Source organism: Hippopotamus amphibius, chromosome 2 (genome assembly GCF_030028045.1).
Source record: "Hippopotamus amphibius kiboko isolate mHipAmp2 chromosome 2, mHipAmp2.hap2, whole genome shotgun sequence".
NCBI lineage: Eukaryota > Metazoa > Chordata > Mammalia > Artiodactyla > Hippopotamidae > Hippopotamus > Hippopotamus amphibius.
Genome location: NC_080187.1, coordinates 32,945,534 through 32,971,259, shown reverse-complemented (window position 1 = coordinate 32,971,259; position 25,726 = coordinate 32,945,534). Strand labels below are relative to the sequence as shown.

Sequence of the window (25,726 nt, the reverse complement as noted above, 5' to 3'; positions counted from 1 at the left end):
GGAAAACTGGTTCCAAAGATGGCAAGACTCATTGTTTGTGGTCTTGATTCAAGCTGGCCTATTCCCCAAGTTCCTTGGCTGAACAATGCTGTTGGCTTTGTTCTGTGGATGATCAGCTCTGCCTACTGTGCACTGTTCTTGAGCACTGCTAGGCCATGCAGCTACCAGGTGGTCTAGCCAGCCTTTATAGTCAGGTAGGGGCTGGTAGCTGTGCTGTCATGGACTGGGCTATAACTCAGCTCCCCTGACACATCTTCCATAGTGTAGCCCAGCCTCCCATCCTCCTTCCCTTACTAAATACATAATGCTTCACACACATCTCATTCTACTAACATTCCTGCACAAATGTCTACACCTCTGTTCATGCCAGTCCTGCCTAGAATGCCCTTCCCTGCCTAGCAAGCTCCTACTCATCCCTGAAAGCCCAGCACAAATATCAGCTATCAAGCTCCTAGCTCTCATATAGTACTTCTCATACTGCATTTGTTTATATACTGGCCTGTCCCACTTTGAGGGCAAGGACAATCTGATTGATTCCTAGTTCCAGAAGTACTGATGGACAAAGGCAGAACTCGACATTCAACATACTGCCACTGAAATTAGGAATGGGAGCTTGAATGAATCTCCCAAGAGTTCAGCAACTACTATTCCTATAGCTTCTAGGAACATTGGTTTTCTCAGTACTATGATCTTGAAGTCTCTCCCCTTCTCTGACCCCACCAGCTACCAGCTCAGAAAGCACCTGACCCACCTTCTGCATATGAAGCAGGTTGGAACCAGAGATACAGACAGATGGAACCGAGAGTGCATGGTTTTGATCCTCCAGGTTTGGAGGAAGGAACTGGAACTGAAACCCCCAAAGACCATGGCAGTAAGCAGGACCACCAAGAGTCCACACAAGGGCAGCTCGGGCATCAAGCCCACCAGGCACTCGGTGCTCAAGCAAATCTATGGTAACTATCCTTCCGGCTACTTTGTAGTTTACAACAAACACCCCCAGAGTGTGTCACATCAGAATTTGAAACGGGATTTAATTATATTGGGCAAACCTCCATTCAGGTAGGAACTTTATTAAACTTCCAGGCACCAACAGAATTCTCCTCACATTTAGTGTCTCCCTTCCAGCAATTCTGGGTCAGAATTGGTTTCATGGGGCATTCTGGTATCTCAACCAAGGGAGCCTTACAGCCAAGAGATTGTCTGCTGGGATTCATGACTGAAAGCCTCACCACTGCAGTCTCTCTAGGCTGCTGCCTGTTCTCCCCTTAAATTCCCCATTTAGAGGACTCCAGGCCCAGGCAGACCCTGCCTGCCTCACATTGACCTTCCCTATGCTTTGATAGTAGAGTTGCCTATCTGTGGGAATACCCTAGATCCAAGCGCTACAGTACATACTTGTTTAGCAGATGAACTGCTGCATACTCAAACACTTTCAGCTCTGGAAAGTGCCCATCCAAGTAAACTCAGAGAACAGGACTGGCTAGCTCCCCAATGGAAAGAAAAAAAAAAGAGTTAAGACAGGACCCCTTTACAAACAGATCTGTGGCCCTGGCAGCAAAATCTCTGGATTTGACCCTAGGCCTGTGTGTTTTTTCCACACCATACCTAATTTACCTTGGCAGATACCTGCAAGCTCAGGCCTTCACCTCAAAAAGGAATTCAGAACTTGGTCAGGCCACAGCTGTCATTGGTCAGAAATAGATGATCATTGTTGGTTGATTTCAGGTTCTCAAGAAGGGAAAGTACGTCAGCCCACAAGATCTTCAAAAGCCCATTCTGTGCTGGGTCTCAACTCAGGTAAGGCAGCCACTTCATGGGAAAAGCAGACTGGGGAGACCATGTGGGGAAACAGTTCGCTTTTTTGTTTCATCCCCAAAGGTGGAAGATATTAGAACAGACTGCCAGGGGGTTCCAGTGGTCAACTGATTTCAGGATTGCATGTTTTTCATCCCCCTTTCATGGAATTATCACTGCCATAAACATCTCTTCTACAGAAGAGGCAAGTTATTTTTACAACCCAAAGCTATGAACATTACCTCCAGTATAAACAGTAACTGGCACCTATTATTGATCACTTTTACATACAGTACTTGTTCACATACAGGGCGGGGTAGGGTGGGGGAAATACAAATACTGTCATTCTTCAAAGTAATACCTTGGGAGTTCTTGTTCTGTTTTGGTTTCACATTAAGATCCTCCACCTCCTTCCCAAAGATGGGAAGAAGTCCCCTGACCACAAATTCTGGCTTTTGCCTTTTAGGGCCACCTAAGGAGGACGTTTAATATTTAATAGCATGTCCAGCTGAGGCTCTGCTGTGCACACTTTCATACAGGAGCAGCTCAGGGAACTTTCTTTTTAGCCACAGACAAGAGTGTCTTACTCAGGGCCCCTTCATTCATGCCAGGATTATATTTGGGTGATAAGTTCAGTGCTGTCAGCAGTTAATGCCAGGTCCAGTGTTTCTCATGGGTGGCTATGGCAACACGCTCCCTCCAGTCCCCGATCCACAGTCATCCTGCAGGAACAGTGCAGCTGGGACGGTGAACAATGACTGTCAGTGTGAACTTTAACATTCATTTAGTTTTTGATGGGGGGAAACCTGGAGGTGGGGGGACAGAAATTACTGCCAAAGCTTTAATAAGAGTTGGGCAACTCATGTAATATAGGCAGGCTGATCAGGGGCAATTAGAAACTTTCAAAGGAATCAGGCCCATGGTTCTATGTTTAAGAAAAAAAAAAACAAAAAACAAATAACCTCTACCTATACTTGAATAAGTTGAATATTTTCAAAAACACAACTGTCAGATAAAACTGCTTATGAAATAGCATTTAGATAATCAGATATTAAAATTAGATAATCAGAGCATTTTTTACTTGTTTCAAAAGTCCAGGACTATCAAATCTTGAAAAATGCAGGTGTTTAGCAGCACAAAAATGTTTTTAGTTAAAGGACTCACAGTTAAAGGACAGAATAAACAAGTTAAAAGAAATAGTTAATAGTTTTTTAGGCCCTTGTATGAACTATCGGCTTGTTTGTCCTACTCTAGCTTGAAAATGGATGAGGACTGAAGAGAATCTTTTCCTAAACTTAAGCTGGGGGGACAAAGGTTTTATGAGGACCACATACCCACTTAACCATTGAATAAGGCTGATGGTCAGACAAAGCTGCAAGCTAGTTAGCCATAGCCTGTGTGTTATACAGAATACATATCTATAAATTTCCATGATATGGGCATAATTTGGACATGCATATAAGTAAATTCCTGCAATGTGGAATCAGATGGCAAACTGAACCCAGAAGGACAAACCATTCATTTTAGTCTTTACCTTGAATAGAATTTTTTCTTTGAGAGTTCCATACAGTTAAGGATCTTTGGATGCTGCTCACTGTTCTGCTCAGCTTTAGTACATCGTTTGGCCCATTGTACGTGGTCAAATATTTAAGATTGTGGCTCCTAACCTTCAACTTGGAGAAGAGACTTTAGCAGTGCATTTACCTCTTAAAAAGGAGCAGAAAGTGAGCTGGATAGAGCAAAGTAACAAACTCCTTGGACTGTTTCTCTACATGCGTGCAGGAGACAGACAATCGCATTCTCCCCAGTCTTCTACACCCACCTGCAAACTACCCATACCCACCAACAGCAGCAGAGTAATGATCAGAGTGCATATATATAGATGTCCTAAATTTGGGGACCCATCTCATTAAAAATAAAGCAGGCTAGAAAAAGATGGCAGTGAAGTAGAAGGACGTGGAGTGCATCCCTCTCCACAGATGCATTAGGAATACACCAAAAGACGCGATAATTCCCACAGAGAACCAGCTGAACACCAGCAAATGACCTCGGACACCAGAGAGGACTGCAAAGATCACGACATAATGGGGTAGGACAGAGGGAAGAAAGAAAAAAACAAAAAGGAGAAAAAGGAGGAGAAGAAAGGAAAGGGACGGGTCCCACACCCTAGGGTGGGGGGATCTGAGACAGAGGGGAGATTGCCAAATTGGGGAAAAGTCCGTTATCTGACGGGGAAACCCCTTCTCCAACAGGGAATTTCCTTGGGTCAGTGGGGAGGCATTTACGATGGTTCAAGGAGGGTGAAGCGACTGAGCTGTAGCAGATGGGGGGGAGTGAGAAACACATGGAGGGTCTGCACCACGGCTCAGCATGCCAGGACTGAGACATTGATTCGCAACTGAGCAGAGGGTCTGGGAGCAGGAGCACGGGAACCGGAGAACTGGTTCAGGGTGAGAAACATTGTTGGCAGTGGGGAGACGGACCGAGAGGACAGGAGGGAAGAAATCCGCAGCAAAGGGTGGCTACCGCAGAGAGCCACGAGGCCATAGTGGCAGCTGGATACTGCTGACTCACAAGCAGGGGGGAGGAGCCATGGGCATAGCCTCTCTCTCAGCACCTGTGATGGACAGAGGAAGGACCCCTATGGGTCAGGCTAACACACTCAGGGATAACAAAGGCCCCCAGGCAGGGCTGGCTTAGAGTGCCTGCAGCCAAGAGCTAAATGCCCACAGAGTGGCCCAGCTCTGGAGACGTTCTGTTTACACCTGAGCCACCAGCGTCCCTCTGCAACAGGCACCGCCACACCCAACTGAACCGCCATGACCCAAACAGGGCGCCACTGCTCACTCACTCTCAGGGGAAGGAGCCACTATTGTACCCTCTCTCTCCCCACACAGCAGCGCTTACAGACAAACAATAAAGGAAGCTCTGCTGGTCGCAGAAGAATACAAAAAACCCAAGGTGGGTAGAAGGACACTTACAGCTGAGAACCCAAGGAAACAGAAATATTAGTATTAATTCTATTGAACTGGTCCATTCTGGGGTCAGTTCTAGTTTTTGGTTTTTTTGGTTTTTTATTAATTACAATCTTAGTCCTGAGGGACCTACAAGTTTTATAACATTTTTTATTCTATTTTTATTTTTATCCATTTTATATATTTCTATTTCTAGCTAAGTTTTTTTGTAGTGCTGACTGTATCTCTCCTACCTTCTTTTCATCTCTTTTATACATTTCTGTTTCTTTCTTTGTACTTTCATATTTCCAGTCACACTACGCTCTTCTGTTGCCCTGTCTTCTATCCTTTTTTAGTTTATTTCATCTTAATATACTTATAAGCAATATTATTGGCCTGCTCTGCCTCCTTGCTTTATTCTCCAGATGACACACTGCTTTGGTATTTATTATTATGTTTTTGTCTTTATCTTAGTTCTTAGTATAATTGTCTGATTTCATTCTGAGACTCTTCAGTCTGTCTGGTGGTACTCTAGCTCTTTATATTTGATCCTAGCCTTCAGTATCTCGATGGATTTGTGTTTGTGTGTGTGTGTGGTATTTTGTTTGTTTGTTTTTGCTTTTATTTCTGTTTTGTTCTGTTTTGGTTTTGAATTCCTGTTGGTTTTCTCTTTGAATGTCTGATAGCATACTGGGGTTCTTCTGTCAGGTCTTTCTAGTGCCTTATGCTCTTTTGGATTCAGTATTTGTGTGTCTTATACATGTATGTGTTTCGTTGACTTAGTATTTGTTTCACTCAACACTGCCATTAGTGTGGGGCTTGGACAGTCTTCTTTAAACCGCTTTATTGCTGGGACAAGCAACCTCTGAAGTTTCGACTACCATGAGAAAACAAAGAAACACCATGCAGGCAAAGGAGCAGGGAAAAAACCCACAAGACCAAATAAATGAAGAGGAAATAGGAAAACTGCCTGAAAAAGAATTCAGAGTAATGATAGTAAAAATGATACAAAATCTCAATAACAAAATGCAAAAAGTACAAAAAACAGTTAATAAGGACTCAGAAGAACTAAAGAGCAAACAAACAGCAATGGAAAACAAAATAACTGAAATTAAAAATACTCTAGATGGTATAAATAGAATGAGGCAGAAGAACGAATAAGTGAGTTGGAAGATAGAATGGGGAAATAACTGCCACAGAGCAGGAGAAAGAAAAAAGAATAAAAAGAATAGAAGAGTCTCAGAGACCTTGGTCATAACATTAAGCGCACCAACATTCGAATCATAGGCATCCCAGAAGAAGAAGAAAAAAAGAAAGGGTCTGAGAAAATATTTGAAGAGGTTATAGTGGAAAACTTCCCCAACATGGGAAAGGAAATAATGAACCAAGTCCAAGAAGCACAGAGAGTCCCATACAGAATAAACTCAAGGAGAAACACACCAAGGCACATAGTAATCAAAATAATGAAAATTAAACACAAAAATATTAAAAGCAGCAAGAGAAAAGCAACAAATAACATGTAAGGGAAAACCCATAAGGATAACAGCTGACCTTTCTACAGAAACTCTGCAGGGCAGAAGGGAATGGCAGGATATACTGAAAGTCCTGAAAGAGAGAAACCTACAGCCAAGAATACTCAACCCAGCAAGAATCTCATTCAGATTTGAGGGAGAAATCAAAAGCTTTACAGACAAGCAAAAGTTAAGAGAATTCAGCACCACCAAACCAGCCTTACAACAAGTGCTAAAGGAACTTTTCTAAGTAGGAAACACAAGAGAAGGAAAACACCTACAAATACAAACCCAAAACAATTCAGAAAATGGTTAATAGGAACACACATGTCAATAATCACCTTAAATGTAAATGGATGAAATACTCCAACCAAAAGACACAGCCTGGCTGAATGGATACAAAAACAAGACCCTTCTATATGCTGCCTACAAGAAACCCACTCCAGACCAAGGGATACATATAGACTGAAAGTAAAGGGATGGAAAAAGATATTCCATGCAAATGGAAGTCAAAAGAAAGCTGGAGGAGCAATACTCATATCAGACTAATTAGACTTGAAAGTAAAGACGATTAAAAGAGACAGGGAAGGACACTACATAATGATCAAGGGATCCATTCAAGAAGAACATATCACAATGGTAAACATCTATGCCCCCAACATAGGAGCACCTCAATACATAAGGCAAACGCTAACAGCCATAAAAGGGGACATTGACAGTAACACAATAATAGTAGGAGACTTGAACACCCCACTTACATCAATGGACAGATCATCCAAACAGAAAATAAATAAGGACACACAAGCTTTAAATGACACATTAGACCATCTCGACTTAATTGACATTTATAGGACATTCCATCCAAAAACTACAGAATGCACTTTCTTCTCAAGTGCACATGGAACATTTTCCAGGATAGATCACATCTTGGGTCACAAATCAAGAAAACTGAAATCATATCAAGCATCTTCTCTGACCACAATGCCATGAGACTAGGTATCAATTACAGGAAAAAAACTGCAAAAAATACAAACACATGGAGGCTAAACAACACTATTAAACAACCAAGAAATCATTAAAGAAATCAAAGAGGAAATCAAAAAATATCTAGAAACAAATAACAATGAAAACACAAAAACCCAAAACCTATGGGATGCAGCAAAAGCAGTTCTAAGAGGGAAGTTTATAGCAATACAGTCCTACCTCAAGAAACAAGAAATATATTGAATAAACAACCTAAGCTTACAACTAAAACAATTAGAGAAAGAAGAACAAAGAAACCCCAAAGTGAGCAGGAGGAAAGAAATCATAGAGATCAGATCAGAAATAAATGAAAAAGGAAGGAAACAATAGGAAAGATCAATTAAACTAAAAGCTGGTTCTTTGAGAAGATAAACAAAATTGATAAACCATTAGCCAGACTCATCAGGAAAAAAAGGGAGAAGATGCAAATCAACAGAATTAGAAATGAAAAAGGAGAAGTAACAACTGACACCACAGAAATACAAAAGATCATGAGAGACTATTACAAGCAACTATATGCCAATAAATTGGATAACCTGGAAGCTATGGATAAATTCTTAGAAAAGTACAATCTTCCAAGACTGAACCAGGAAGAAATAGAAAATATGAACAGGCCAATCACAAGTATGGAAATTGAGACTGTGATTAAAAATCTCCCAACAAACAAAAGCCCAGGGCCAGATGGATTCCCAGGAGAATTCTATCAAACATTTCGAGAAGAGCTAACACCTATCCTTCTCAAACTCTTCCAAAATATAGCATAAGGAGGAACACTCCCAAACTCATTCTATGAGGCCACCATCACCCTGATACCAAAACCAGGCAAAGATGTCACAAAAAAAGAAAATTACAGGCCAATATCACTGATGAATATAGATGCAAAAATCCTCAACAAAATACTAGCTAACAGAATCCAACAGCACATTAAAAAGAACATACACCATGATTAAGTGGGGTTTATCCCTGGGATGCAAGGATTCTTCAATATATGCAACTCAGTGTGATACATCATATCAACAAATTTAAGGATAAAAACCATATGATAATCTCAATAGATGCAGAAAAAGCTTTTGACAAAATTCAACATCCATTTATGATTAAAAACTCTCCAGAAAATGGGCACAGAAGGAAATTAACATAATAAAAGCCATATATGAGAAACCAAAAGCCAATATCGTTCTAAATGGTGTAAAACTGAAAGCATTCCCTCTAAGAACAGGAACAAGACAAGGGTGTTCACTCTCACCATTATTATTCAACATAGTTTTGGAAGTTTTAGCCACAGCAATCAGAGAAGAAAATGAAAGGAATCCAAATTGGAAAAGAAGTAAAACTGTCACTCTTTGCAGATGATATATTATACACAGAAAACCCTAAAGACTCTACCAGAAAACTGCTAGCACTAATTGATGAATTTAGTGAAGTAGCAGGATACAAAATTAATGCACAGAAATCTCTTGCATTCATATACACTAACAACGAAAGAGCAGAAAGAGAAATTAAGGAAACTCTCCCATTTACCACTGCAACAAACAGAATACCTAGGAATAAACCTGCCTAAGGAGACAAAAGATCTGTATGCAGAAAACTTTAAGACACTGATGGAAGAAATCAAAGATGACACAAACAGATGGAGGGACATACCATGTTCCTGGATTGGAAGAATCAACATTGTGAAAATGACTGTACTACCCAAAGCAATTTACAGATTCAACACAATCCCTATGAAATTACCAATAGCATTTTTCACAGAACTAGAGCAAGAAATCTTACAATTTGTATGGAAACACAAAAGACCCCGAATAGCCAAAGCAATCTTGAGAAGGAAAGATGGAGCTGGTGGAATTAGGCTTCCTGACTTCAAACTATACTACAAGGCCACAGTGATCAAGACAGTATCGTACTGGCAGCGGGCAATGACGTAGGGGGACATGCCCTCTGTATGAGGTTGGGGAGCGGCAGAGTCGGCCTTTTCCGCCCACTCCCCCCTCCCCCCGAGCACCGCTCCGGCTGCACCGCGCTCACTCTGAGCTCCGGGCTCCTAGTGAGGTAGTGCCACCGTCATCTCCCTCCAATTGCCATCGTGATCATCTACCGGGACCTCATCAGCCATGATGAGATGTTCTCCAGCATCTACAAGATCCGGGAGGTTGTGGACAGGCTGTGTCTGGAGGTGGAGGGGAAGATGGTCGGTAGGACGGAGGGTAACATTGATGACTCGCTCATTGGTGGAAATGCCTCCGCTGAAGGCCCTGAGGGTGAAGGTACCGAAAAGCACAGTAGTCACTGGTGTCGATATTGTCATGAACCATCACTTGCAGGAAACCAGCTTCACAAAAGAAGCCTACAAGAAGTACATCAAAGATTACATGAAGTCAATCAAAGGAAAGCTTGAAGAACAGAGACCAGAAAGAGTAAAACCTTTTATGACAGGGGCTGCAGAACAAATCAAGCACATCCTTGCTAATTTCAAAAACTATCAGTTCTTTATTGGTGAAAACATGAATCCACATGGCATGGTTGCTCTGCTGGACTACCGTGAGGATGGTGTGACCTCATATGTGATTTTCTTTAAGGATGGTTTAGAAATGGAAAAATGTTAACAAATTTGGCTGTTACTTTGGATCTATCACCTGCTCGGTCGTAACTGGCTGGTTGCTGCTTTTCATCCACACAACACCAGGACTTAGACAAATGGGACTGATGGCATCTTGAGCTCTTCATTTTGACGTTGATTTGTTTGTAGTGGAGGCATTGTTTTTGAGAAAGAAAAACATGTCATGTAGGTTGTCTAAAAATAAAATGCATTTAAACTAAAAAAAAAAAAAAAAAAGACAGTATGGTACTGCTGGCACAAAAATAGAAAGGAAGATCAATGGAACAGAATAGAGAACTCAGAGGTAAGCCCAAGCACATATGGGCACCTTATCTTTGACAAAGAAGGCAAGAATATACAATGGAAAAAAGACAGCCTCTTCAATAAGTGGTGCTGGGAAAACTGGACAGCAACATGTAAAAGAATGAAATTAGAACACTTCCTAACGCCATACACAAAAATAAACTCAAAATGGATTAAAGACCTAAATGTAAGGCTAGACACTATAAAACTCCTAGAGGAAAACATAGGCAGAACACTCTATGACATCCATCAAAGCAAGATCCTTTTTGACCCACCTCCTAGAATCATGGAAATAAAATCAAGAATAAACAAATGGGACCTCATGAAACTTAAAAGCTTTTGCACAGCAAAAGAAACCATAAACAAGACAAGAAGGCAACCCTCAGCATGGGAGAAAATATTTGCCAACAAAGCAACGGACAAAGGATTAATCTCCAAAATATACAAGCAGGTCATGCAGCTTAATACCAAAAAAGCAAATAACCCAATCCACAAATGGGCAGAAGACCTAAATAGACATTTCTCCAAAGAAGACATGCAGATGGCCAACAAACACATGAAAAGATGCTCAACATCACTAGTCATCAGAGAAATGCAAGTCAAAGCCACAATGAGGTATCACCTCACACCGATCAGAATGGCCATCATCACAAAATCTAGAAACAAATCCCCTGTTGGAGAGGGTGTGGAGAAAAGGGAACTTTCCTGCACTGTTGGTGGGAATGTAAGTCGGTACAGCCACTATGGAAAATAGTTTGGAGGTTCCTGAAAAAACTAAAAATAAAACTACCATATTATCCAGTAATCCCACTACTGGGCATATACCCAGAGAATACCATAATCCAAAAAGAAATGGACCGTAATGTTTATTGCAGCACTATTTACAATAGCCAGGACATGGAAGCAACCTAAATGCCCATCAACAAATGAATGGATAAAGAAGTTGTGGCATATATATATAATGGAACATTACTCGGCTAGAAAAAGGAATGAAATGGAGCTATATGTAATGAGGTGGATAGACCTAGATTCTGTCATACAGAGTGAAGCCAGCCAAAAAGTGAAAAACAAATATTGTATGCTAACTCATATATATGGAATCTACAAAAAAAAAAAAAAAAAAGGTACTGATGAACCCAGTGACAAGCCAAGAATAAGGATGCAGATGCAGAGAATGGACTGGAGGACACAAGGTTGGGGCCAAGGGGCAGGGGACAAAGGGGAAGCTGGGACGAAGTGAGAGAGTAGCATAGACACATATATACTACCAACTGTAAACCAGATAGCCAGTGGGAAGTTGCTGTGTAACAAAGGGAGATCAACTCGATGATGGGTGATGCCTTTAGAGGGCCAGGACGGGCAGGGTGGGGGGGAGTCGCGGGAGGGAGGGAATATGGGGATATGTGTATAAATACAGCTGACTCTGGTGTACCTCAAAAACTGGCAGAAGAGTGTAAAGCAATTATATTCCAATAAAGAGCTTAAAATAAAAAAATAAAATACAAAAAAAATAAAAAAATAAAACAACTTACTCTAAAAAATTCCATTCCAATGAATGGAATAACCATGGCTTAAGTGATTACTAAAAAACAGTACCCCCTTGTATGAATGCAGAATATCCCTGCCCACCTACAGAGGCGTATGCAGATGAGAGCTCAAGACTTGATACAGCAAAGGCAGCCACAAACACACCAGAGTTCCAAAACAGTTCACTTTAACTTTGTTAAAGTAACAGTAATAAAACCAGAAGAGAGAGATATTTTTGTAGTTTTTTAAAAACTACTCACCTTTCACGTTTGTTTCTTTGCTCCACAGAAACTTAGGAGCAACATCAGCAATATGGCCTCAGCAAGGTCTCATAACTGTTCGGGGCCTCAGTGTCCCCATTTGTTTTGTTAAGTTAGAGGGTTAAGTGCACTGCTAAAGTTTTCCAACTGTAGCATCCTGTAACTTTGTGATTTCAAAGTCATAAAAAGTCCTTAAAAAATCCACTTCAAGTTTGATATGCCTATTATTCTATCACCTAAATAGTTTTTACAAGAACCTATTTTCTAGAATGGACTATAGCCAAGTATGTGGCACATGGAAAGTTAAAGGATAGGTATATATTTGTGTCTTGTTAGAGAGATGCACAGAGAAAGCAGTATCATACCAGTTACTCCAGGTAGACTGAAGACCTAGGTTCCAGTCCTAGCTCCTCAAGCACCTACCCCCTCGCAAGTCAAGTTCTTCCTTAAAGCGACGTCAGGTATCTTTGAGAGGATGGAAAACACAGGGCTATCATCCTGTCTCTACAGTAAACCAGCCATCACCTTACATAGCCCCATGGATAGTCCAAACCTAAACCCTTCTCCCTCCCCACCAATGAACTCTTCTCTTCAGCATTAAAATTAATAATCTGAATATCTATCTGTATTTATTTTTAACAGTGAGCAACTTGCAGTGTATACACCTCCTTGAGAACAGTGGAAGAGCAAAGAATTTTTCTTATAACCTGCAATCAGCTAACCCATCAAGAAACAAGACAAAGCTTTGACTGCCTGTGGAGGAAGACTGTGCCCAGAGGGGCTCCAATACCTAGTACAGAGTTCAAGTTCTCTGATTAGCCTCTGCACTTTGGAATGACTTTAGCATACCCATGCCCAAAGCCTTATTAGCCTGAAAATGTGGTTAACGACTGAAAGAAATGTTTTCTTTCTGCTCTTACACAGCACTGTTTTGTAAATTCCTAGCCTGCACTGAAAGGGCCAGGATAGACTATACCTGTGCAAAACTGCCTGTCTGCCTCCACGTCAGTCAGTGTGGCTGGAAAAGAGAATTTCTAATAACAGTGAAGTCTAAGTAAAAGAAAGAAAGTGAGCACTAAAGATGCTGCTGCGTTGGGATTTCTCCCCACCCGCTGGTAAAAGCCTGGTTTGTTGGCTCCAGTGAAGAACCTAAATGAGATGGGGAGGAGCCTGTCCCACAGCAGCTGCCTTCAGTTCACTACTTTTCTGGAATCTAATGCAATGGACTTCATTACAGACACGACATCCTGTCATTCCAACAACATCAGTTTTAATTTTTAGACCAGAGTTATGACCCAGTGTTTGCTTTTAGAAACTGTCAGACTCTGTTACCTGCTTACATTTTACAGTTCCCGTGTCAGCTTCCGGAGGCTACAGGCTGCTGCCACGTCCTCTCTGTGAGCGCTGTTCCTTCTGCTGAGCACCAGCAGCAGTGCCACAGCACCAAGACCTCAGTCAGGCAGGTCTACAGACCAGACCATTCAGGCACAGGGTGCCAACTGAGGCCTTAACCTTCCACGTGTGCTTTCTGCCTAACCTGCAGAGGTGAGCAATCTTGTCAAAACGCTGTTCCTCTAGCACAGGAAACTGTGCTAACTATGCATTCTAACTCTCTAAGAACACCTGGTTTAAATAAAATCCAGTGATTATGGGCTTTTTCACATTTTTTAAGGGCAAAGCTACTAGGAATGTAGACAGGCAGAAACAGTAGCATATTAGGCTCACAAATATTCCTAGGACTGCTTCCACTTTAAGATTACTGCCACCCCTGTCCTGACAGTAAGAGATTGGAAGCAATAAAGCGTTCATTACCTGGACTTCACTTTCTAAGTTATCCAGCTCAGACCAAGCACCATCAGGTATAGGAAAACCCACATCAACGGGAGCACTGTCTTGAAATCTTGCTAGAGATCCTTTGTAAACAATGCAACTCCACAGTGAGAAGAAACCACTCCCAAAGAAAACCAAACCAAAAACTAGTTTGTTGCTGTCTGAATGAACTGAGGCAGAGAACACAAAGAATGGGGTTTGTCTAGATGGGACCACAAAGATTCAGCTGATTTCTTAGTGTACAGTAGAAGGTACCATATCATCACTCTGTACTTTATACATACTTAGCTATGAAATATAAAATACCTGTAACCACATATCACATGCTAGCTCAGGAAGCCAGCCTGTGCATCAGCGGAAACTCCCAAGCAGTATTTTCCTATTTCAGTGCAAAGGACAGTTCATAAGCAATTTCTTTAAAAGTTCAGCTTTAATGACAAACATTTATTACATCAGTCTCTCTTCAAAATTAGATGTGAATAAACAATTTCAAATAGAGGTACCACAGTGACTTTTCAATACACTGTACTCAATGCGCTGGGTCCCTGGGGATGCCCAGTGATGTACACGTTGAAGCAATAATGTAAGTCTGTGAGCCACTGCTCCTGAACACCTCCACTCTTCAATGTCTGCAGAGAAAAACAAGAGTAATATGAGAGTTGTACCAAAACTGCTTCCTGATGGTTTTTTTCGCACCCGAACAAGATCTTAAGAGTCCCTTGCAATAGTATCCTCATCTATAAATTATCACAGGAAATCTCAATGAAAAGGGGAACCTATTAAGGAGGTATTAACACAGGTAGTTAAAATGCCCAGTTTCATCCTCAAGTACAAGTGCTACCAGTTTCTTGTTGGGTCTCTTCCCTCCCACATTTACTAGGGACTCATGAAATTTCACCATTACCCACCCCTACACTCTGTAATTCCATTCCACCCCTTTCCATTCTAGAATCTCATGATTTTTGCACTAACATCAACTGAGAATAATTATTCTACAGGTCTCAATTTGTCATTCTTATAGAGGTGGGCTGATTCTTCAACCTTGGAATAATCCAAATTCTTGATTTTCCTTCCCTTCTATTTCTGAATTCTGCATCCTCTTCCATTACTAAGAAAATTCAGAATATATCCTGTTATATGCATGTATAAGCTATATTTCTCTGAAGTATTATTATATGCCAATTGATAACCCCCTCCAATCAAAGACCTATACAAAAAAACCTCACTTTAACTCTCCCAAACCAAAACCACCAAAGGAATCCTTAATAAACAGAGCTGCCTGCCCCACGTGAACAAAGAGAACCAATCATGAGGCAAGGCTGAAGCCTGCAACTTCCAACTTCCTCCCCCTCTCCAGTGAACTAAGTGACTAGAAATAGGCCTGCAATTTATTCCTGCTGAATTTCCTTAATGACAGCTAACATTTGTTGGGCACTTAATAAATGTCAGTTACAGTATAAACTTTACTTGGATGATCTCATTTAATGGTCACCAAAACCCAATAAAGTTGCTATTATTCTCATTTCTACAGCTAGGAAAAAAACCCCAGATAGGTTTAAAAAAAAAATTGCCAAATTATCACAATTAACAGAATCTATTTCACAATTCAGGTAAGGAGTGACTGTGATGCCTGTATCTTTTCCAACTAAGCTGCCTGCCACCTTAATTCAGTTTGCGTATTTTAAGGCTTTTAGTACTGATTCTGGGATCAAAGTCACCCCCCTGGTCAAGTGACAGTCAGTTACTAGACAGCAGGGGAAGCACTAAGAAATGACCGCAGTGGGCTTCATTCCAAGAGTCTGTCAATGCAGGAACCCTGGCCCCCCAAAGAGCACCCCCCCTCGCCCACGACTCTAGTACCAACAGTAAAAACCCCTTGTTCTGTGCTTCTTACTGTGATATTCTTGATGATCTGCTGCACCAAGATGGCATTGGTCAACATGTGAGTCCTGAGGGGTGCGTGCTGCAGCAGCAGGCGAAGCAGCTGGCCCACAACTGGCAGCTCCTCAGGCCCAGCTCTGCTCACCCGCAGGCTCTGCAGCATCAACCTGAGGACTCGAGGCAGGAGAGCCAGGATGGAGACGCAGACCCCCCACAGCTTGTCCCTACAGAACAGAGAAATGAGTCAGGGAACCAACACACACAGGAAAAGTGCCCTTTCCATACTTCCCAAGATTGAAAGTGTTCTTTTAACAAACACGGTATTTTTTGATAAAATCCCACAAACCAAAACTAATAATAGCTGGGTTTCATCGGAGCTAAATAAGCAAAGGCAGTGAAGAATTAGCTGCTTTCCCCTACTTTATGGATCTCAGGGAGCCTAGCAACCAGCATTTTCCTAGGCGTATTTAACAAGACATTCTTGAGACCTTAGTGCTCATATTTAACACGGAATTCACTGGAGAGCAGGATGATCTGTAAATGCATACTGTTCTCTACCACTGGACATTATTCAGCTGTCTACTACACAACACCAAATGTCAAAAGAGTAAGAATACCCCCCTGGTAAAAAGGGAAGAAAAGAACTTCATGAAACTCTAAGCCTCTGACCTGGATTCTGAGCCTCTTCAATGAGTTAGAACAGGGCAGATTTGCAGAGAAAGATGTGCTCACAAGGAACCAAAAGGGATTGGAGAAAATAGCCAGTAAGGGGACTATTATAGGCCAGAGATGGTACATCCAGATTTCAGTGAGCATCATTCTTTTGGTATCTTTATACAACAGGAGCAAACATGTTTTATGATAGAGGTAAGTGGCCTAACCACATTCTAGAAGTGTCAATTAAATGGAGCAATATCCTTTTGGAGGAGACATCCACTGGCTGCTAAAGGATCTGACGTTAGTCTGTTACAGTTTCTCTACCAAGACTGCATAATCCTCCCAGTTCCAAGTCTTTCGAAGAAAACCTGACTACCTCCAGACATAGAAGCAGCCACCCTTTCACCATCTGACCCCCACCCCAACTCCACATACAAGAATTGCATCAAAGGTGAATACTGAATCCATTCTAAGCCAACCAGATTCTCTTATCTGAAGAGACTTTATTCAGCCAGTAGACTCACATACAGCCAGGTTAGGACAGCCATGTGCAAGGAGAAAAGAAAAAGCCAGACTGCACACAGAGATAGCTATGCAATCAAGAAAACTGAGAAAGCTACTTTGGTTCCTGCTAGGTTTCAAATTCCTACTTCCACAATTCCTACTCCATGGTTTTCTTTTTAAAATAAGTAACTTCTGTAATGATCTAACATGTAATGATTCATTTTCTACTTGAACTTGAGTGGATTTCAAATAATTGTGGATCAGAAGTGCTAAAAGGGCTTATGGATTCTATATCATACCAAATACAAGTGTACTGAATGGATGAGTAAAGTTTAGAATTCCACCGTCACACACCAAAATTAAACTGTCAGGCCAAAAAGAAGAGACACCTGGGGTACCATAAACAATGGAAGCAATACCATTTGAAGAGCCATTCTTAGGGTTTTCTAAGAGTTGTTATGCACAAATATAATTTTACTTTATAAATTGTTTAAAGGACAGAACCAGGAGCAATGAATTTGAGATTTTAGCTCAACATAAAGCAATGGTTCTAAACCACTCTAAATGAACTGTAACACCAATAAAAAAAAACTGACAAGAATTGTAACCAACAAATCAAGAATAAACAAGAAGGACAAAGAGCCGAGTAAAAAAACAGATCAAAGACAAAACAATAGCTAATAAAATAAAAACTCAATAAAAGGTTAAACGAAAGAATTAGCAAAGTGGAAGATGTTAAGAGAGGACAGAATGAGAAGCTCCCTATGTTTAAAAGGAGTTTTTAGGAGAGAACAGAAACAGTGGGGGAGATAATAGAAATAAAAACAGTATTTCCCATACCTGAAGAAAAAACATTAAGTCTTCAGATTAAAGGAGTACACTAAGTCTCAAACAGGATAAATAACAACAAACCTACACTAGGACACATCTTGATTTGCACACAACGAAAACAGTGAAACCGTAGGAAAAAATAGATTACTACCTACAAACCAAGTGGGCTCAGTTGAACAGCAGATGTTTTTCATTAGTAACAATGAGTCCAGAAGACAACAGAATAGTTTCTTCAAAGTACAGTGGCCACAGTTTTGAATACGTCAAATTGGTCAAGCCCAATTTTTCAGTCAGGACTTGTGAAATCAAAAGCTCCCAGTAGTTTGACTGGCACTCTCATTATTTGTAATCTCACAAACACCTTCTGTAGGAGGGTAGGAGCAGCCAAAAGGGAAACTTAAATACCCAAGACTCTGGCTGCCAACGCTTCTTTGTGACTAAGTAATGTCATTCTGAGAGATGCACATCAAACTTGCCAATACCCAGTACAAAACACTTTTAAAACAGATTTTAAACAGGCAAAATGTATTAAATACACTGAATTTTGTTCAGTCCAACCACATAAAGTCAAAGCAGGATGTTCTATATAAGAAACTAAAAAAGATCTTTGAAACTTCTTATCAAAGTGCATCACAAAGAGGCTATATTTCAAGTGACAGAAAATGACAAACAGCAACATACGTTTCATAAAGGGGGATGCTCATTATAAAATTTTTAGAACCCCAAGAAGTTCCTTGCTATTTACAAAGCCTTTTCTTGACCTTTCAGATACAGTTTGATGATGCATAAGAAAAAATACCATCAAACCTATGTTTATGTGTAAATTTTACAGGATATTAACAGTGAAATCTACAAAGTTTTAAATACACCACACTTAGTGGAAAAAAATCCAAGTGTCTGTCAATAGTAAATGGATAAGTTATAGTACATTCATGTAACAGAATACTAAAGAGCAGGGGTACTAGACCACAGCCAATCCAGCTCACAGCCTGTATTTGTAAGTAAAATTTTACTGGAACACAGCCACACCCATTCATTTATGTATCATCTAAAGCTGCTTTCATACAACCAGGGCAGTGCTGAGTAGTTCTGACAAGAGACTTTATGGTTTGAAAAACCTAAAATATTCACTGACTCTTTACAGAAAGGAATGTGCTGACTCCAGCTATAGAGAAACAAAAATGAATGAAATACAAATTTGAATCAACATGAATAACTCATAAATGATATGAAAATCAAGTCACACAGGGCAAGAGTAAAGATGCAGATGTAGAGAACAGACCTAAGGATACGGCAGCGGGGAGGCAAAGGGGAAGCTGGGAGGAAGTGAGAGAGTAGCACTGACATATACACTACCAAATGTAAAATAGCTCATGGGGAGCTCCTGCGTAACACAGGGAGATCAACTCAATGATGGGTGATGACTTAGAGAGGTCGGGTAGAGAAGGTGGGAAGGAGTCGTGGGAGGGAGGGGATATGGGGATATATGTATAAATACAGCTGATTCACTTTGTTGTACAGCAGAAACTGGCACAACAGTGTAATGCAATTATATTCCAATAAAGAGCTTAAAAAAAAAATCCAGTTACAAGAAATACATATAGTATGATTCCTTTTATATCAAATTCTTAAAATACGCAAAACAAAAATGAAACTTTATAAATGTACATACAATTTTTAAATAAAAAGGCAAGGAGGTGACTAACACAAAAGTGATCTCTGGGGGTGCAGAAGAGAAATGTGACTGTGGCAGGTTCGTGGAGAGAGTGCATGATGCTGACAATGTTCTGTTTCTGAACCTGGAGGCTGGTTAACGAGTATAAACTGACTATCCACTTAAACTATTTAGATGTTTTATACACTCATATGCATGATATATTCCTATGACATTTAAAAGTTCAAAAAAGACTTGAAATGCAAATGTCAAAGTGATAGAATGATTTTTATTTTCTTATATTTGCTCATTTGTTAGATTTAAAAAAAAAAAAACTTCTGCAATGAACTGTTAACAGCATACCAGTAAGAACATAAGCATAAAAACACTTTTCGAAAATTAAACTGAAATCTTCTATACTGTCCCTGAAGCTTTAGTCTAAGAAATTATACAGGAGCAAAAGTACTAATTAAAAACACTAGTCTCTTAGAGCAATTTCCTTAAACCCAAGAATTTAAAATTCCATGCTGGCTAGTTCTAATGAAGCCCAAAACAAAATAAAAAGGCTTGTACTAATAAGCCATCCTTCTAAAAGTAGACTTTTTTCCTTGCCAGGTCTATAGCAAAGTTAATAAGGAAAGCTCTTAAGAAACTTTATAATGCCATCTAACTTTTCAAATTTGTAGCTTAAAGGAAAAAACAAAAACTAAGACTGCTCACCCCATCACAAACGGAATTCATAAAAGAACAAAGAAAAAGCTAGCTAGGTTTATACAAACTCTAAAAGAGAATTCAACTTTGGAAATATCTTTTACGGATTGACTGCACTGACTTACTGAGGGGAGTTGAACAAGTAAGAAAAAAATTAAAGTTTAAGAATACAAAATTATTACCTCTTTCTTAGATGTTCTGCTTCTCCTTTCTCTAAAGTGAGCAGAAAATAAAGAAGACTGTAGCAACAAGAAGCCAGAAATGGCAGTAGAGTCTCACTAAGTACACACGTATGATCCAGGAGCTTACAGATAACACCGAAAACACAGCCCGCTGTGCTGTCAGGAATTACAGTCAACCCAACCTAGGCAGAGAAAAATTAGATTAATGACCTCTTTACAACAGCCCCTCTCCCCAGGATAAAACCAAACACTATTACCTGGAGGGTAAACCTTCCACCACTACTGGTGGAAACTAGTATATACATGATACATGCCATGCCACCTACCACACCTTTAAGGTCCTGTTTTCCTTTGAGAATTTAATTGCTACATTAAATGACTCTGAAAATATGCAAACTCAAGAAATAGTATTAACCCAATCCACTGCCTCCCCTTCATGACAAAGTCTCCTAAAATTTTCTAGATCTTAGGATTTCTACTGATGGCCAGAAATACCATTACTTTAAAAGGATTAGTTCATGCATCCAAAGAAAATTTTGATACCAACATTTACATGATCTTTAGATTATTCAGAATGGAAAACTCTAATATCTGGCACCACCCCCAGGTAATTAAATGTACAAACCAGAGTTCATTTTACAATTACCCTTCCCCTGCCCTTTGATTTAACCAGTCATTCAGACACAGCTAAGGAAAATACCTGTACTGGAATAAGATAATACTATACTTACCCTTGACAGTTTCACTGTGTCAAAACCCGGATAAGGGACATCATGGTATGCTAACTCACCTGGACTCTACTGTATGAACTGTCATTAAGGTGGACCCTAACTTGTAACTGCACGTATACATGGTTTAAATCTCCTGCAAACTACTGCTGAGTAATCATAAAGGCTCTGAGGTCTTAACCTTTCCACCAGGCTGTCTGAAAAAAGTGGCCAAGACTGACTGGCATATTGATCTTTTACTAGAATAGTGAATGCAGTCAAAGGAGGGCATAAATTTCTGGAGTGGAATTAAAAAAAAAAAAAGATGGGGATCTTTGGAGACACAATGTATAAAGACTGAAGTTTGATAGCAGAGGGAAAAGAGTACTGAGACTTTAAAGCAGTTGTCTTCCAATTTGAGGGAAGTAAAGAAAAAGGGGTGTGGATGTGCCTATAAAATTATCCAAACAAGTGAAAGTCCCTGGAAGATAAATTTTTGGAGCCCTCCCTTGCACTGTAGTACATTATTATACTAAAACAGCCAAAGGTCAAAGTGTAAATGCTGGAGGAAGTTAAAAGCAAAACCCAAGCATACCTAATGAGAATTTAATGCCAGTGGGAACAAGAGACACCCACTGGCCAAAAGACAAGTCAGTTTCATGGCTGAGCTCACTGCTTCCACTGACCAGGCCTTGAGCCTGTGAGGTGACATCCCTACTTTACACCTCAAACCTTCTAGATGGAAACTGAACCCCAGTCTGGATGCTGGATTCCCAACACACTGACACCAGGCACATGTTAATTAAAACATTTTAAGTCAGAAGGACCTGAGGTATAATTTTAAGGTCTTTCATTGCTAAGATGTAGAAAAGTAATAAGATCCTGGGGAAACGGGATTTTCCCAAGGTCACAGAATTAACTAGGAAGAGCCAAGAAAAACACCAAGATTTCTCAGTTCTCACCACTGCATCATGCTGTGAGAGGCCCTGAAATTATTTTCTCTTCTTTTTTTTTTTTTTTTTTTTTTTTTTTTGAGGCCATGAAATTATAAAGCTTAGATTTCTGGACACTCACTCTCTCCTTCATTATGGCAAACTCAATCAATGAGTCTCTATGCTTTTTGTGTAACAGAAAAAAATTTTAAGTATATTTACCAGATGCTTACTGATGGCACTTTGCAGGATGTCAAAGCTTTGGCTTCGGGCAGGGATAACCAATAAATTGTGACAAACTGTCTGTCAGAAAAGGAGAAAACCAGTACCAAATCAGAACATTTTAGGTCAGAAACAGGTTCAACAGTTTGTTTTTTTCTTAAATCTACTTGCTCTACATATTAAAAGGAAACTTAACAAAAAATGACTTTAAAGATGCAAATGTCAAACAATCAAGCCTATATAAATAGGCTAACTTTCAAAATAATTCATTTATTAAACATTTACTGAGCACTGAGCTAGTCCTATCAGGTGCTATGCATAGGAATGAAACAATGAGAAACTCTTCTGTCCCACAGTCCTCGAGTAGCTTAAAATCTACCAAAGTAGAGACTACATTTCTATTAACTAAGTACTACAAGAGGGAGATCTCAGTGATGTGAACAAAGGGCAGACAAAAGCCTTCTCCCATTTGGTGGAACAATATATCATCAAAAAAAACTTATGATCCAGAACATACCAATACCATGTTCAAATTAATTATAATGTTGCCTCATATTCCCTGAAGATAAAAGGAAGAAAACAGACAACAGGAAAAGAAGAAAAATATGAATGAGGTGGGAATCAAATCTGTAGTATTTTTAATTTTCTAAGTTCTCAAGAAAACAAGAGGGAAGAAGATGCTGCCCTTCAGAGAACCACAAAACAACTCCAGAAGTTGATGGAATGCAGTACAAAAAATTAAATACGCAGAAAAATCCCATGGAGAGACAAAGATAAGACTGGTGGAAAGAAGACTATCACTCTAAAAAGAGAAAAAATAGTCAAGATAAATTCAAGTGACAGTCAGTCGATCCTCAAAAATCAACAGCTCTATGCATTATGTCTCTATAAAACCTCTTGTAGAGTGATACCACCCGGCAATTGTCTTCTCTTTTAAACCTACAGGTAACAATGTAAACAACATATATCTATGCCATTTTCCTACTTCAAAATGAGTGTAGTGAATATTTTCATTCATAAAAGGGAAATCATATTTGAAAAGCCCATTCAATAATAAATGGTCAGGACTTCCCTGGTGGTGCAGTAGTTAGGAACCTGCCTGCCAACACAGGGGATACGGGTTCGAGCCATGGTCTGGGAAGATCCCACATTCCGAGGAGCAACTAAGCCTGCGCACCATAACTACTGATGTGCTCTAGAGCCCTCAAGCCACAACTACTGAGGCCTGTGCGCCTAGAGCCCATGCTCCACAACAAGAGAAGCCACTGCAGTGAGAAGCCCATGCACCACAACAAAGAGTAGACCCCGCTCACCACAACTAGAGAAAGCCCTCGTGCAGCAATGAACACCCAACACACCAATACATAAATACATAAATATCACTCAATCTCTTCCCTTCTGACCCCCTCCCCTTCCTGAAGAATTCTGTTCAAAAGCCACTGAATGAGGCCAAGATAGACATCAGCACTAGAGTGGGTGGGAGAGCTGCAGCGGCCCAGAGCAGGCTACCCATTAGAAGCACACTGTCTCCAAGAGTTCAAACGGGATAAGGAAGATACCTGCACGGGAAAGGGGTGGCAACAAAAGGAGACTGATTGCAGACAAAGGAACTGATCGAGTAGGTAAATATATTACGTATAATGGAAGTCAGGTTTCTCACCATCAGAAAAGGCAGGTACAAGAGGAAAAGCAGGCAACTAGAATGAACCCTGTGATGTTGAATTCCTGATTTCTGTTCACGGACAGTCTGGGAACAGCAACATCTAATAGCAGTGATTACGCTTAAGAGTCCAGAAGTTGGTTTCTAAAATCCATTCTCCACTTAAAGGAAAACTGGGCTTCTTAAAGAAATACCTGATTGCAGGACTGGGACAGGGAAAATACAACATGAATCTGAAACAATTTGTGGTACAAGAAATTAAGGAAGTACAGCTGACCCTTGAACAATGTCAGGGGGAAGGGGGATGGTTAGGGGTGCCAAGCCTCTGTGCAGTCGAAAATCTGCATGTAACTTAACAGCCGGCCCTCCGTATCTGAGGCTCCCCACACCTGCAGATTCAACCAACCATGGGTCAGGAAGTATTACAGTATTATTACTGAGATAAATCTGCATGTAAGTGGGCCAGCATAGTTTAAACCTGTGTTGTTCAAGGGTCAACCATACTTAGAGAAAAATGAGGACATATCAAAAGAACAAAGAAGTCAGCTTCCAGGAGGTGACCATGGCAAACATGAGAGTATCAAAATTAATAAGGATAGTAAGGAATTTTAACCCAGCAGAAAATATAGGAAACCATACTAACAGAAATAAATGAATAAATTAGAAGACCAAAAAGGAATGGGATATTCACACTGTTTCAAAGCATCTCCTCATAAAATATTATTAACAACAAAGAAGGAGGCCATCATCACAAAATCTGGAAACAACAAATGTTGGAGAGGGTGTGGAGAAAAGGGAAGTCTCCTGCACTGTTGGTGGGAATGTAAGTTGGTACAGCCACTATGGAAAACAATTTGGAGGTTCCTTAAAAAACTACAAATAGAACTACCATATGATCCAGTAATCCCATTACTGGGCATATACCCAAAGAAAACCATAATCCCAAAAGAAACATGTACCATAATGTTTATTGCAGCACTATTTACAATAGCCAGGACATGGAAGCAACTGAAATGCCCATCAACAAATGAATGGATAAACAAGATGTGGCATATATATACAATGGAATACTCCTCAGCTATAAAAAGGGATGAGATGGAGCTATATGTCATGAGGTGGATAGACCTACAGTCTGTCATACAGAGTGAAGTAAGTCAGAAAGAGAAAGACAAACATTGTATGCTAACTCACATATACGGAATCTAAAAATGGTACTGATGAACTCAGTGACAAGAACAAGGACACAGGTGCAGAGAATGGACTGGAGAACTCGAGGTTTGGGAGGGGGAGGGGGTGAAGGGGAAGCTGAGACGAAGCGAGAGAGTAGCACAGACATTTATATACTACCAACTGTAAAATAGATAGCCAGTGGGAAGCTGTTGTATAACAAAGGGAGTTCAACTCAAGGATGGAAGATGCCTTAGAGGACTGGGACGGGGAGGGTGGGGGGGACTCGAGGGAGGGTGGGGGGGGAGTCAAGAGAGGGAGGGAATACGGGGATATGTGTATAAAAACAGATGATTGAACTTGGTGTACCCCCCAAAAAATAATAAATAAATAAAATTTTAGAAAAAAAAAAGAGAGAGAAAAAAAAAAACAAAGAAGGAAAAGTAAAAACTGGAGAAGATGGACAAATACCACTTACTCAAGTCACTGAAGTGAACCTCAAATAGGACAAATCAAAACCACTGTACCACCTGACAGGATGTAATCACAAAACCACAGCATCACTCATGTCATATTCCTGCCATCACATCTTCAGGCTCCACTTCTAATTCTAGTTCTCTTGCTATTTTTACCACCTCTGCAGTTACTTCCTCCACTGAAGTCTTGAACCCCTCAAAGTCATAAGGGTTGGAATCAACTTCTTCCAAACTCATTTTGGTTGCTATTCTGACCTCTTGCCATGAATCAAAAATGATCTTAATGGCATCTAGAAGGGTGAATCCTTCCCGGAAAGTTTCCAATTTACTTTGCTCAGATCCAT

General features: G+C 40.3%; 2 protein-coding genes and 1 pseudogene across 16 annotated transcripts in view; 2 read left to right on the top strand and 1 right to left on the bottom strand.

The window, feature by feature from the left end:
• The window catches only part of INVS (inversin), a 188,419-nt gene that overhangs the window by 138,380 nt on the left and 24,313 nt on the right, over positions 1-25,726 (top strand). For 7 of the 10 annotated variants that reach the window (XM_057720190.1, XM_057720192.1, XM_057720200.1 and 4 more), the window contains 3 exons: positions 724-953; positions 1,726-1,797; positions 12,611-14,468. In XM_057720190.1, coding sequence (XP_057576173.1) covers positions 724-953; positions 1,726-1,797; positions 12,611-12,717 — 409 coding nt within the window. In that variant the 3' untranslated portion in view covers positions 12,718-14,468. Of the gene's footprint in view, positions 1-723; positions 954-1,725; positions 1,798-1,878; positions 2,054-12,610; positions 14,469-25,726 lie in introns of those variants that run through there. The other 3 variants (XM_057720191.1, XM_057720193.1, XM_057720194.1) reach the window with 2 other exon arrangements.
• LOC130844115 (translationally-controlled tumor protein-like) lies at positions 9,369-9,941 on the top strand (annotated as a pseudogene).
• TEX10 (testis expressed 10) overlaps positions 14,210-25,726 on the bottom strand; it is a 53,179-nt gene continuing 41,662 nt past the window's right edge. For 5 of the 6 annotated variants that reach the window (XM_057720203.1, XM_057720202.1, XM_057720206.1 and 2 more), the window contains 4 exons: positions 22,080-22,160; positions 20,219-20,400; positions 15,693-15,903; positions 14,210-14,427 (listed from right to left, as the gene is read on the bottom strand). In XM_057720203.1, coding sequence (XP_057576186.1) covers positions 14,314-14,427; positions 15,693-15,903; positions 20,219-20,400; positions 22,080-22,160 — 588 coding nt within the window. In that variant the 3' untranslated portion in view covers positions 14,210-14,313. Of the gene's footprint in view, positions 14,428-15,692; positions 15,904-20,218; positions 20,401-22,079; positions 22,161-25,726 lie in introns of those variants that run through there. The other variant, XM_057720207.1, reaches the window with a different exon arrangement.